This window comes from Carya illinoinensis, chromosome 7 (assembly GCF_018687715.1).
Source record: "Carya illinoinensis cultivar Pawnee chromosome 7, C.illinoinensisPawnee_v1, whole genome shotgun sequence".
NCBI lineage: Eukaryota > Viridiplantae > Streptophyta > Magnoliopsida > Fagales > Juglandaceae > Carya > Carya illinoinensis.
Window position 1 is genome coordinate 42,811,383 of NC_056758.1, and position 13,977 is coordinate 42,825,359.

At 35.3% G+C, this 13,977-nt stretch overlaps 2 protein-coding genes across 5 annotated transcripts; one reads left to right on the forward strand and one right to left on the reverse strand.

The window, feature by feature from the left end:
* Window positions 1–1,638: 1,638 nt before the first annotated feature.
* On the forward strand, window positions 1,639–3,409 carry LOC122315329. The gene is made up of 3 exons (XM_043131184.1): window positions 1,639–2,226; window positions 2,318–2,490; window positions 3,037–3,409. The coding sequence occupies exons 1-3, from the start codon at window positions 1,744–1,746 to the stop codon at window positions 3,107–3,109; spliced, it is 729 nt and encodes a 242-aa protein (XP_042987118.1). The 5' UTR covers window positions 1,639–1,743; the 3' UTR covers window positions 3,110–3,409.
* A 2,773-nt stretch (window positions 3,410–6,182) lies between these two features.
* On the reverse strand, window positions 6,183–10,596 carry LOC122316637 (protein WVD2-like 6). Of its 4 annotated transcripts, none has more exons than XM_043133320.1 (9): window positions 10,474–10,596; window positions 8,845–9,109; window positions 8,521–8,763; window positions 8,386–8,426; window positions 8,102–8,170; window positions 7,870–7,972; window positions 7,713–7,784; window positions 7,521–7,631; window positions 6,183–7,045 (listed from the first exon to the last, which is right to left on the reverse strand). In XM_043133320.1, exons 2-9 carry the CDS (start codon window positions 9,094–9,096, stop codon window positions 6,566–6,568), a joined length of 1,371 nt encoding a protein of 456 aa, XP_042989254.1. In that variant the 5' UTR covers window positions 9,097–9,109; window positions 10,474–10,596; the 3' UTR covers window positions 6,183–6,565. The 4 variants fall into 4 exon arrangements, with proteins under 4 accessions (XP_042989254.1, XP_042989253.1, XP_042989252.1 ...); XM_043133319.1 differs by lacking the exon at window positions 10,474–10,596 and adding an exon at window positions 10,343–10,473; XM_043133318.1 differs by lacking the exon at window positions 10,474–10,596 and adding an exon at window positions 10,146–10,442.
* Window positions 10,597–13,977: the final 3,381 nt, after the last annotated feature.

Genomic DNA, 13,977 nt, shown 5'->3' on the forward strand with positions numbered 1-13,977 from the left:
TAAAATGTGTGACTAAAGATAACAACACTCAAGACGTAGAATTAATTAAAGAGTAATATTTGTCTCAAATGTAAATATTTTGAAATCCATCTGTGCTAGTATATTTTCCCTGGAAATCTCAGCTTCGGCCATGATTATGAGTTGATCAAATGTGATGCAAACCAATTATGAAATCAACAAAATAAGATTCAAAAGTCTGAATCTAAATGATAGAAATATTTCTTTTTTTATAAATATTTTTTAAATTAGAGATATTTTTATAAAAATAACACTCCTTTATATAAATATTCTTATTATTTATAATACGATTATGTAACAAAATTATTAAAGAATTGTGAGTGGATTATTAAAGTCTAGTTTGGAACTTAGACTGAACTAAGATCAGTTTAATTTTAAGTTAAATATAACATTTAAACACGTAACTTTCAAACTACTAAACTCATTTCAATTCAAAACTTCTTTATACGTGAAATTCACAACCTTTTTAAACTAAAGTGGTACTACACTGCCGCCTATACTTGACCGCTGCATGTTACCGTTAGGCTAAAATCACCCTATCATTTTTTACTAATTTTTTATTCATATTTTTTATCATTTAAAAAAAAATATATATTTTTTAAATATCAATACATTAATAGTCACTACTTTAATTATTAAGTAAAAAAATTAAAAATAAAATAAAATATAAGATTTGTCAAAAAAAGGTGTCAAAGTAGCATTTTTGTTTCAACTAAATATTTATTTACACGTAATATTTACAATTTTTTTTTTTAATTTTCTATAAATACATCTAAACACATTTTTTAATTTTTTAATTCACTCAATCGTCTTAACTTATTGTTATCTTTTATTTATAAAGAATTCAACTATGAAGTTCAAACGGGCTAAATAAACAAAATCGATTGCGTGGTGATATACGATCCGAAACTTATTTGACGTGGTTGGAAGTTATGAAGCGAGTAACACATTGGGTCGACGGATCACTTGGAGTTACGAGTGGTAATATGTTACACAACCCGTTAATCCAATACGAACACGACACGATAATAGCGGGTTAGGTTTTAGTTGTAACGAGTTTGGGTCAAAACGGGTTGACCCGTTAAGACACGATTACTTAACGGGTTGATAACGGGTCAACTCGTTATGACACGTTAGAATCTGTTATGACACGTTAAGAAAGTTAAAGTTACAATTATACCTTTATACTTAAAAGTAAAATTGTTAGAATTTCAATTTCGATATTTTTATTGTTTGAATTGTAATTTTAAACTTATAGTTAGCTTTATAATTTTTATAAATATTGTGATTTTAAAATTTATATAAAATTATGCTAAATTTAATCAGGTCAAATTAGTTAATTTCGAACCTATTCAACTAATTTATATAAACAGTTTGAAACAGGTCGTATTCTGTCGTATTAATCTATTTTATAATATTTATTAATGGGTCAAAATGGGTTGACACGACATGTGTTAGGGTTTAAGATTTTGATACGATAAATTTAATGGATCGGATTAAAGTTGAATTATATAATATAATATACATATTTTGATATAATATACATATTTTAGTATAATATACATATACTCGGAGTCTCGGAGTCAAAAGGAGCGTTGTGTCCAGTATTCCCCAGGTACTTTCCTTCTATAAAACAACTATCACAATCCCATAGCTGTTTCTTAACTTTGTTCTCTTCCACCACGCCCAGGGTCTCTCATTCTCAGCCCCACCAAAGAAAGAAAAATGCTTCTCAGAAGCGCTTCCTCACCAATCTCAAAATCATCTACTGGTGGTAGTATTTTCCAACCATTTCCGGAATCGGATGAAGTTCTCCGTATTTCGACTTCTCGATCCCTGTCCATGTCACTCTCGTCCAGTTCTTCATCTTCTCCTATTGACAACAACCGGGCGATGAAGATATCTCGAACGATGTCGGACAGCAATCAAAGGCCCAGGAGCCTTTCTCTGGCGAAGAAGACAAAGGTTGACCCCTGTGCGGGAATTTGTTCAGGAACGGCGTCGTCGAGGAGTTCGGTTGGGTTGGATAAAGGGTATATTTTTGGTTATGGTGGTACTGTTGGGTGTGGCGGTAGGGGAGATAGCAACGAAGGTAATGGGAATTGGGATAATGAGAGTGAGAAGATGGATGAGTATTACCAGAAAATGATCATGGCGGACCCTGGCGACGCTCTTCTTCTCGGCAACTATGCCAGTTTCTTAAAAGAGGTAAAGCCCACCGTCAATCTACGAAAACTATGCGTTGAAAAGTGCATGCATTTGTTATTCTGATCAATGGAGAGGTTTTGGGTGGGTTCAGGTGCGACGTGATTTTGTGAAAGCAGAAGAGTACTGTGAAAAAGCAATTTTGGCTGACCCCAAAAATGAGAATGTTCTGTGTCTCTACGGGGACTTGATATGGCATAAACACAAGGATGCTCCTCGTGCTCAGTCCTACTTTGATAGAGCCATTCACTCTTCCCCTAATGACTGGTAACAACAAAACTAAATAAACAAGAACTCTTACCAATTTATGGGTTTCCTTTTCAGTGATTTATAAGATGGATTTCCTTCAATTATTTTAGAAAATTTGGTGAGCTCGGTTTCGTAATCCACCGTTGGTTGTCCCCAAAGATTCTATTTTTATTTGTCTATTGCTTAGTAGTTCAATTTTAATCATGATTGACTTTCATCGACAAATGATAATCTTTGTTAGAAGATACATTTTTTGATACCTTGAACGACTTCATCTCCCCCAATAAAAGAATTAACGTTGATTGTCTAAAGGGCTTTGCTACATGCAGTCGGGAAATGCAGTTGGCGTGCAGTCGGCTGTACGGAATGAATAAAATAAAATTATAAAAAAATTGTTTTATATTCAGGGGGACCTATATGAATTATAAAAAGTTATAAAAATAATTTTTTTTTTTCGTGTAAGTCCCCGTATTAATTTTTTTTTTAGCCGACTGCACGCCGACTGCATTTCCCGACTGCACAAATCATTTCTGTTGTCTAAATATGATTAATCTGTGGATGCAGTTACGTTCTTGGTTCCTACGCTAAATATCTTTGGGAAGCTAATGAAGATGATGGTCTGCAGGCAGTACCCTAGAATCTACATCCCAGATTAATGTTTCCCGAGGGTGTTCTCCCAGACCAATGTCTACTATGAAGGTTGCATCTTTTCCAGCCTTATTTTCTCTTCATTTTTTTAAGGATCTCTCTTGCCCCAATTTTGTTCAATACAGCGGTAGAGTGCTTTTGGACCTTTTGTTATAATATATGCAGGAAATTGCTTGTCCTGTTAACGGATACATCTCTAAATATCCGTACCATTCTTTTCTTATGTGATGGTTATCACTCTTCTTCCTTGGTACTACAGATATTCTCAAAACTCAGATTTTCCTTGTCCTATGATGGTGCCTTATCTCATTCTCATCCTAATCCTGGGCATTGCATTTGATATTCTTGCCTTCCAATGTTGCCTCTATTGCTTGGTTGCGTCTTTCTTGTATACACTATTAATTTAATAGTCGATATCCTCTCTCTTGCTCGAGTCTTGACAAAGATTCTGATTTTTCATGCGATCGCTTTGCATTCACTCTCAGCATAACTCTTGCTTTATTATATATGTCATGCACATGGGAGAAGAAAATGGGATTCGGCTTGGGTTGACATGTCCCAATCCCGACGGTACAGTCTTCAAGCCAAACCCAAAAACACAAAAAAAGGTCGTAGAAATGCCCTTGCAAACTTCCGCCCAAGTCCCGCCTTTGCGCTATTGGAGATGCTTTACTCACGAAGGTGGATCTAGGATTGTAATCGAGTCAAACCGGACTGGATTTTGGCTTGTCAAGCTTGACTCGGTTTAAAATATTCGAATTCTAACTCAAGTTTGAACTCAAGAATTTTATTTATTTTTTGTTTCAGTTCGATTTGAATTGAAAGTTAAATTTTCAACTCGAGCTCGATTCGAATTACTTATTTTTTATTTTTTAATTAGACTTAATAATTAATAAACTAGATAGATAAATAAAAAATCTAATATTGATTTATACAACTAACAAGTAGAACCTAATTATAAGAAGCTAGCTGAGTTGATAATCACCCATAGTTCAACTTAGAGAGAGACACTCCATCTTCTCTCTAGAAAACTCATTTCTATGATGGACGGTGCTACTCTGCCGCCCAGAGTGCACCGCTCCATTTGACCGCACGGTCAAATTTTTTTTTTTTTTTTTTTCATTTTTCTTTTCAGATTTTTTTAATATATTTAAACATTTTTAAAAAATATAAAAAAAATACTAATACACTTAAAATCACTTCCTTAATCACTAAGCAAAAAAAAAATTATAAAAAAAAAATTTTGTGACCAGCGGTCACTTTGAGGGGGCATAGGGAAGGGGCATCCTAGCATTTTCCTTCTATGATAGCTATCACCGGAGAGGTTTCTTCTCCTTTCCCTTTCCGCACTGTGAATACTCTTTCGAAATTATGTTTTTGTCTTCCTCTCTCTTATGGCTCAGTTTTGATCAAATCTGCTTCTCTCCGACCACTTTCCGGCTACACGCGCCGCTCCACTGCTTTCTACAGCCACCGATCTATTGGAAAAAAGCGGAGCCGCGCCCAAAATATCGGCGCATTACCCTCACGCGCTGCTTGTTTCCGAGCGTGGGCCTCATGCGCTGCCGCACTCTGATGCCTCCGACGGCGACACGCGCCGCTCCAACTGCTTCGTCTCGACGAGACCTTTCAGATCGGGGCCACCCCATCCTCTTCCCACCGGTGCAAGGCTGCCTCACGCTATCAGAAGTGTGCGGATTTGCAGATATTCTCTGGCCGCAGATCAGTCCTCCCGATGCTATACTTTCTACTATGTTTTCGTTTTTCCTAAACTGTGATCTTGAAGAAAGGATTGCGGATTTCTCCAAAAATCACCTCAAGACAACAAACAACAGTGCACCTGCATATCTCACCGCTTCGAGTGGAGCTGTTCACATTTTTATGCTAACATCTTATTACCGTCTCTTAAGACGGCGTCCTCTTGGTAGGACATGGGTGAAGACCAAGAAATTGGTCGCTAAAACTCGCTTTCTTTGTTTTTTTATCCACCTCTTTATACTGTTGTTATTGTTCTGGGGCATTTGTTGGGGAACCTCACCCCCTCATGTATCATCTTTGCTACTTTTTTAATGAAGTCTACCCGCTTGCTTAGAAAAAAAAAAAAAAAAGAACCTAATTATAAGATTTTAAAAATTTGTAAATAATTAATATCTAACTAGTTTGTATTTTTTCATAATAACAATACATTATAGAGTGATGCTACTCATCATCTTAATTCTTATTATAGCATGATGTGTCATTAGATGATTGAAAATTATTTATTATATTTTACTTGTAAACCTATCATCTAATTCCACATCATAGAATATAAAAGGATAAAAAAAAAATGAGTGATGAATAGATTTGTTCTATATTATATGCCTATACAAATTATTAATTATTAAATCTTATCAACTAATTATCATACAAATTATAAAATATAGCTATGAAGTATATTCAATATATAGACATAATTAATTAAGGTTACATATTATATGTTTAATTATAATAGTGTTATGCTTATGTTATTAGCTAATACATACATATATATATATATGTGTGTGTGTGTGTGTGTGTGTGTGTGTATTTATCAATATATGAACGAGTTTTAATTGAATCAACACAGACATAAACGAGCGGGTTTTAACAAGTCTTAATCGAGTCGAGTTTTATCGGATATGTATTATTTACTAATTGAGCAGGTCTCTACTTTCTAGGGCAAGCTTCTTCTTTTTTTTTTTTTTTTTGTATAATTTTTTATGAGTCGAGTTCGATTCGAATTGAACCAGGCGAATACTAAACAGATTATCGAACAAATTGATTCATTTACGACTCTAGGTGGTTTCAATGAATAACGAAGTCCACCACCAAAAAACCATTATAAAAATTAAAAAACACTACTTCATAAGGCTGATGTAATTTGCCGTGATATATCAGACTGTAGACATGGCACTTATAAGCGGTCTGGAACTTCATTCTAGTCTTAAGACATGGAGATTATCTAGAAAAACTCGAGTTCGTACGGTCATCAAGATCCCCCCACCACAGAATCCTCCATCATCAATAGCCACTCATGCAGTAGATTAGGCTTAAAGAAGCAATACATTTCATCCTGAAGTATCCAATGGCAGAATCTCCCAAAATTTTGTTTAAAACATTTCCAAAGACGAGGAAACTGATGCATTGTTAAACTTACAAATGAAAACAACCTCACAAATAGTTACATACAGTGCTGCAAGCTGGAATGCAAACTCTAATGAGAAGACCAGCAACTTTAAAAGCAAGCACACAAAATAACCAATGCTGCTGATTATGGACAAGACGACATTACAAACCATAATGCATAAATCCTTCATTCTTTCATCGTCAAATAATTCAGGTCTTATACCCGCTTATTTTCAGGAAATAGAGAGCGCTCCTCCATTAATGCACATTTCATTCTACTGCTGCATTTTGTTTAATGCTCCTATTGTGTGGGTTCTTGAATCAAGGTGGGTTGAGGCTGCTCTTCAACCAACACCTCGTAATCTTTACACGCTTGAGTTTCACTTGGCTCAGCTGTGGGAGCTGGCCCCAGCTCTCTAATGTTAGATGGAGGTTCATTTGTTGCAGCGGACATATCCATCTTCTCTTCATTTGTTGCATTGTCCAAGGTGGTCTCTTCTTCATTTGTTGTGTCGAGTAAGGTGGTATTTTCCTCATTTTCAGCTTTACATGAAGTGGGTTTTTCCGCAACTGGTTTGGACAAATTGGTCTTTTCAGAAGGTAGTCTAGGGAGAGACTTTCGTTGTGGCTTCTTCAGATGGATGGGAGCTTTGCCAGGGTTTTCCGTGACTACTCTCTCATCCAAACTTAATCTGCCTATTCTATCACTGCTACTGTTCCCTTCAGTCTCAGAGCTCTTCCTTCGGCCAAGCTTTGGAGATTTAGCTCTTGTTGGTGGTACCTGCTTCAAAGTAACACAGGCTTTATGAACAAAAACAAATTCCAATGTAATAACAATCCCACATGCTAATATCCAGTCTCATTTGTGCATGGCATATAGAATTAGCATAAAGAATGTGCATGGCATCACTTCTCATTTGTGCTGATATCCAGTCTTAAGGGCAGGAATTAACCAGATTATTTTTCTCACAACAGTATCAACACTGTTACCGCACAAAACGAAAATGAAATTCAATCTGTATTTATCTTGAGAAATGGAATCATATGTAAGCTGGTTTTTTTTTTTTTTTTTTTTTTTGCTGGGGGGGGATGGGGATAAGAACAAGAAGTACATGCTACTCCACCCAAAGGAAAAAACATGAATATGTATGCCAGAACAGGCTAGCAAATCTATGTAGATGTCACCATACATGGCATGGTTCATGTTGTAGACAGGAAAAAAAAAATGCCTTGTGCTAAATAACATAAAACCTAACCTTCTTCAACTCCACCTTAGGAGGCGGAGGCTCCTGATAGAAGCTTGGCATGGGGGTTGCTTTAAAGGCCAACCTCTTCCTAAGCATCTTAATTTCAGCTTCTTGTGTTTCCTTCAAACAATTGAAAAGTTTTCATGGTAAGGACATATTGCACATACAGACAACATTTCATCACACATACAAAAATATCACCTTGGACTTGGCTTGCAAGTTATTCCTCTCTACTTCCTTTGCATGAATCTTTTCCTCAAGTTTAGAATAGAACTGTACAAAATAATAACAGAAGACTATATTAAGAAGCAGGAGAAGGCCATATAGTAATACAAGCAGGAGTGAGTGTAAAACTAACCTCTTTCCGTTTCTCAGCTCGTTCATCACACCAAAAACTGAAACCATAGTTTGGAAGTGCAGCGGCCTTCCGAGATTTGGCATCTCCTTCTGAGGGACTTTTACTAGTGCTTAAGGATAAACTAATGGACATCAGTATATTCTCATAACCTCAGATATAAATGTCAATGACGCCCAATTCATTCCCTTTTACCCACAGAGCGAGAGAAAAATGTTCAAAATCCAAAGGATACGAGGAAGGTTCCGTGTCGTCAGCTTTACCACCAGGTTCTTTTTTCAAGGGCTTCAGTTTTGTCTTATCTCTGTATCCAGTAAATCACATTTCACAAATAGGCACAGAGAATAGCTTCATCAATTTACTTAGTCTTGATCAAACATTTCAAACATAGATGGTTAGTAAGAGCATCCTACTCCAGTCTCACAAACTTAACATTAGTCAGATTTGGCGATAAAGGAATAGCTCCAACACATACAAGTTAGATAAGAAAAAAGACACTCAAGGTTAAAAAATACATACACAAGGCCTTCAGACAGTGCTGCAACAGACTTTCCAGATTGCTGTTAAAAGGAGATACAGCCAAAAAAAGATGAAGTGGCAAACTGAATTTAAAATATAGCCATCCTACAAAAGCAAGCCACCTTAGAAGTTTACCTTAGATAATTGAGCCTGTCTGTCATTGAATGATCTGCTTTTACTAGGCTGTGTTGGGCGTGAATTCAAACCAATTGAACCATTTGAAGTAGATGTTCTCTGGAAATCTTTTCCATCATTGATCTCTGTCACCCCAGCTGCTGAAGCACTTTTCAGGCTCGGGCCCTTTGCATTCTTGCTCTTTCCCTGAGCCTTTTGAGGTTTGGATTGCTTTGAATGATCTGTGTTCTTCACTTCCCCGTCCTGTACCATGGGCACACAATTTGTATTCAAATCATAAGGGTTCATTCAGCAAACAAATAAAAAAAGAATAAAGCATCCTACCTTAGATGTGGAGGGAACATCTGATCCCTCATTGACTTCCCCTGTAGATGAGTTAATAGCTGCATCAGCATCCAATTTGGCAATATTCTCCAAATTCCCATTGGGCCCTGCAGTCTCTGAACTTCCAGCGGCAGTTACTTTTACATTATCTGAAACAACGCCATCCCCTCCATAGGCAGGAAGTTGCTCGTGAACACCATTTTGATGTGTTGTCTCGAGCCCGTCCACAGGTACAAGATCACCTGAGTCCATCACTCCAAGAACACTACGAAAAGCATAAATGGAGAGAACTATGAGCTTACTCCTAAATAAATTAAAGAGAACTCCAGAAAGAAGAGGCAAAAGAAATTTAAAAGGTCAAAAAAAAAAAAAAAAAAACAAAGAAAGACAAACAACACGGGGCAGGAAATCTATAAGCTCCTAGTCCTAATAAAGACACCACCATATTCTTCTGTTTTCAAATGACCGCACTTCTGTGCATGAAAACAAATCATTTAAAATTCAATCTCACACACAAACACAAGCAATCAAACGTGCAGATACTCCTCCAGCCAATTCTGTTCATTTTCCTACAAAGGATACCATGACAGATGGATATCCTTTGAAAAGACACAGTTTTCAGCAAATCGTGTGGAATTCGCGGTGCATTAGACTCTCTGACCACGTAAGATTTTGGAAACAAACACGAGTTAAGAGCTTGGGGCATTAATAGCAAACCAATACACCACATCAGCACACAAGCTATCCTTCTAAGCTCGCTTGGCCACTGCAGAAGTGTAAAAGAAGGCAAATTGTACGAAAATTTGCTACTTGAGTAGACAAAAACCTAATTTCAAACTAAAATTAAAAATTTTAATCCCTTCCGTTTTCTCAGCAACCATATCCAATTAGACACCAATCAATCACGTCAGATTAAATTTCAATAATTAAGCAACATATCCAAATGAGCAAGATAGAGGGAAAAAAAAAAAAAAAAGAGAGAGGAAAATTCTAAGAATAAATGGATTTCCACATCAAATACCAAACGCAAGCACATTCCGAAGATAAAACTTCACATTGATCTGCTAAATACACCAACATGCAACAAATCTTCTTTAGAAAAAAGAAAATCGACTCTCTGTTTGTTTGCCGAGGAAATAAGAGAAAACAGAATCCCAAATCTCAGTCGAGATTATCTAGACATTATTTTTCAAAGACGAAAACAACAGAGAAACCATTAGATTCAAAACATTCTTCAATTTCGTTCATTTTTCTGGGCAGCCAAAGGGCAGGCCCAGATATTTCAAAATCGTTGCTCTTACCTCGAGAAATTTGCAATAATCAAATCTCCATTAAAGGAAAATTAGCTTGGATTTAATCACGGAGATTTACTTGGACTCTTTGAAAGATCTATCCAGCACACCACACACATCACATACACAGACAGAAGAGAGAGAGAGAGAGAGAGAGAGAGAGAAGCTGATAATGGAGATGGCGACAATGGATCGAAGAACCGAACCCTAAGAAGGATCTGCCCGATTCAAAATTTGAAACTTTTGGTAATTTCCTTTCTTTTTTTTACTTTTAACTTCATATTTTTTTTTAATAGTATTGAAAGGTATAGAGCAATTGAAGGCTTTACAGGCGTACTTTATATCAGAGGCCGTCGAGTTTCAAACCCATTTCCAGGAGAGAGAAATACTTCGGTTTGTAGGGACAGTGGGTGCCATTGTCGAAGGCAGTTTGGTGTGGGTATTTACGGTTATACGGTTTTGTAAATAGGTGGCAATCAAAAAAATTACAAAATTTCTCAACCTCTACAAATCACTTTTTTTTTTTTTTTATCAAATATTTAATATATAGATAATAAATAGAAGGATTTAATTAATTATAAAAAATAAATTAAAAAATTAAATTATTTAAAAAAATATGACATGGAAATTGGGGTAGATCGAGCAGGATTACTCGGGTGGCAATACAGTCACCAATTTTTTTCTATGCATTTTTTTCTGTATTTTATAATAACTTTAAATACTTCTTTAATTACTTAAAAAAAAAAATGTGTCCAGAGAAAGTCTCGAGACATAAAACATTTTTCTCTTTGTAAATACGCACGGTTATGTAACGGACATTACTGCCTCCGTTACAGTTTCTGTATTGGATAAAACCGAATAAATTTTTTAAAACCATATTAATTAAGTTATTAACTGTCATGTTCTTCCAATAAACATCTGCCAGCATGTATTGCAAAAGCATCCTTGGAAAATTACCTAATCCAAATTTGGCATTGGCATGATTTACTGCATGATCATAATTAAGAGTAACCCGAGAATACTCCAAAGATATTCACAACTATAGAAAGTGTAAAACTGATATTTCTCTTTTTGATTTATAAAATAACGTTAAGTATGATTAAAATTTAAAAATTAAGTATTACAATTAATCTTATAATCTTGGGTGTACTTACTAAAAGTTGTTACGGTTTTTAATTTTTAAAATTAGATTCTCTAAAATTTTAATTTATAAAAAGAGAGTGGTAGATATATAAAGGGAATTGTAATATTTATTACTCATCGTAACTTAATACCATGAACTACTGTTTGAGCATATATATATATAAGTCGGGTTATTGTGTTGCCCAGCTCTTACTGATGGGCATGTCCAGTTTTTATCTTTTTTAATTTTCTTTCATATTTTTTTAAAATATTTAAATATTTTTAAAAAATAAAAATATATATCAATATACTTAAAATCACTTTTTTAATCCCTCAAAAAGTTTTTTACCAAATGATATATTTGAGCGGTACACACTAGCTTTATGCTATATATTATATATATATATATAGATATAATTTGGGCAGAGCAGGAGTGTGATCATGAGGTCGTGACAAACCGACCAATTAAGCCATATGTGTCGGGTTTGTGAAGGTCTGCGAAAAAAACACCATGTTTTCCGGGTTACCATTCAATGCAAACTGAAACCGTCCCCAGCGCCCGCGACATTATACGAACCATGCATTTAATGTTAGACTGTAAGGGTAAGCCCAGGCATCCATAAAATTGAACCAGCTCCGGCCCTTACGCAATCACAAGCCAACTTCAATTCCTCGATCGGCCTTTAGGTGCGTGAAAGCCGCTCTTGAATTCATCATCTCCATACGACCAGAAACCAAAATGATCATTAATTTTGCAGTTATGTTGCAATATGCATTTGGAATACATGTACGTACTTATTTTTGCATTTTTTGTAAGTTTGTAAGACCGCGTGTCTATACTAGAACAGTTGGGCTGAGAACTTGAGATCATATTAGATCAATTCTAGGTTGAATTAATCCACGTTAAAGTTCCAATTAAAAGAGATGAGCATAAATAGAGCATTACGTCGAATGTCCGTCGATCGACCAAAATACATCAGATATAAAGCAGAATCTGCATGTTCCGTCGACGGTGAAATCTTATATATTGATATTGGCAACGGTGATAAAATGGAGCCAACATATACAAACCAATTAAACCCGACACAGAACAATCATGCATGCATGGCTGGCCTATACTTAAATATTGGCTGGGCAGTTAGGAATTTGGCAAAGGGAAAAGAATCATTAGGCAAACCAAGTCGGACGTACAATTTAGATCACTTTGTTCACTACAACTTTGGCCCCAATATATATATATATATATATATGCGTGCGTTTGTGTATATATTTATATGATTTCTTTTCCCTGATTGGCATTTAACTGTACTGCATGTAACGTCATCCTAAATTTATAAGGCCCCAACGTACTGTGGTTGTGTTTCTCTTCTCTTGACTTTCAATGTACGTCCAATTAATATGTTTCTTTGAAAAAAAATATACTTGCAACCAAAATCATGTCGCTCGGACCTGAGTTTTCAGTCTAACCATACGAATTGCTTTGCTCAAGAGAACGTAAGCAACATGCAGCTTACTATAACATGCAGTATATACGTACAAGATGTAATTAATTCTTCTAAAGCCAATTAATTGGTTAACAAAATAATTAATACGGTTTTTTGATAAATGAGCAAAAGTACTTATATTATTATGACGTTAGTCCTGCACAAATCAATTATAATCATGACAATTTAAAAAATGTAAAATTAGATCATCATGAGCTAGAGGCTGAACAAAAATACCCATAATTAAGAAATCTGCATATATGCCTTGTTAAATAAATGTCATTATTAATTTGTTTGTTTTTTTAACGTAGCTTTGATTCTTTTTTTTTTTTTTTAACTAGAAATTCTAAGCATATACATTTATTTATTTATATAAAAATTTATTTCCAGTCACTTTTATATATTTTTTATACATTCTATTGATGTGATTAGTTACATCATTTTTTTAATATAAAATAATTATTTTAATAAATTATATCAATACAATACATAAAAGATATATAAAAATGAATCTACATGACAAAACTCTTTATTTATTTCGTGAGTGCCCAGTGGCTAGGTCACTTGATCCCGAAAATTAGGATAACGAGTGTAAAGGAGGCGTAGGGAAATTGAAGCTAGCAAAGGTGCATGCATGGGGGCTGACAAGTCCACGTTCTCCTCGGTTAGTCTCCGCAACATTTCCTAGCATTTGCAGCTGCGAAGTGGGTCGTTCTCGATCCGATTGGCTTCGAACACGTGGCATGTTCGGAGGTCGGGGGCCACTAAATCATAGGGCACTTGTTTGGGGGTCTGTCTCGTCAATCCTACGTTTTTTTTTCCCAGTTAATCCTACGTTAAATTTTTTGATTAAAAGAGAAATAAGTTTGATGTGTGTTTTTTTTTTTTGGTTATTTATAAATATAACACTTTTTATTTTTATTTTTATTAATCCTCATGGCAGCAGTTTACACGAGAGAATAATTCTGATATTTTAATTTGTTATTATACGGATGAAAGAGACCAGTGGGTTGGAAATATTTTCTTGGCCAGCCAGCATCTCCTCATGAGGTGCTAATTTGCTGGGGTAGCCTGCCCATGACATTCTCTTCTTCTGCATGCATCTTGTCTTTAGTACCTAAGCTCACGCTAGATGATCTCCATGATGTCCGAGTGATCTTCTAAGCAATTAATTAATATAAAATAAAAGTAATTGAAATTAAAATACTGTAAATAAACTTCCTTGCATGCATGTG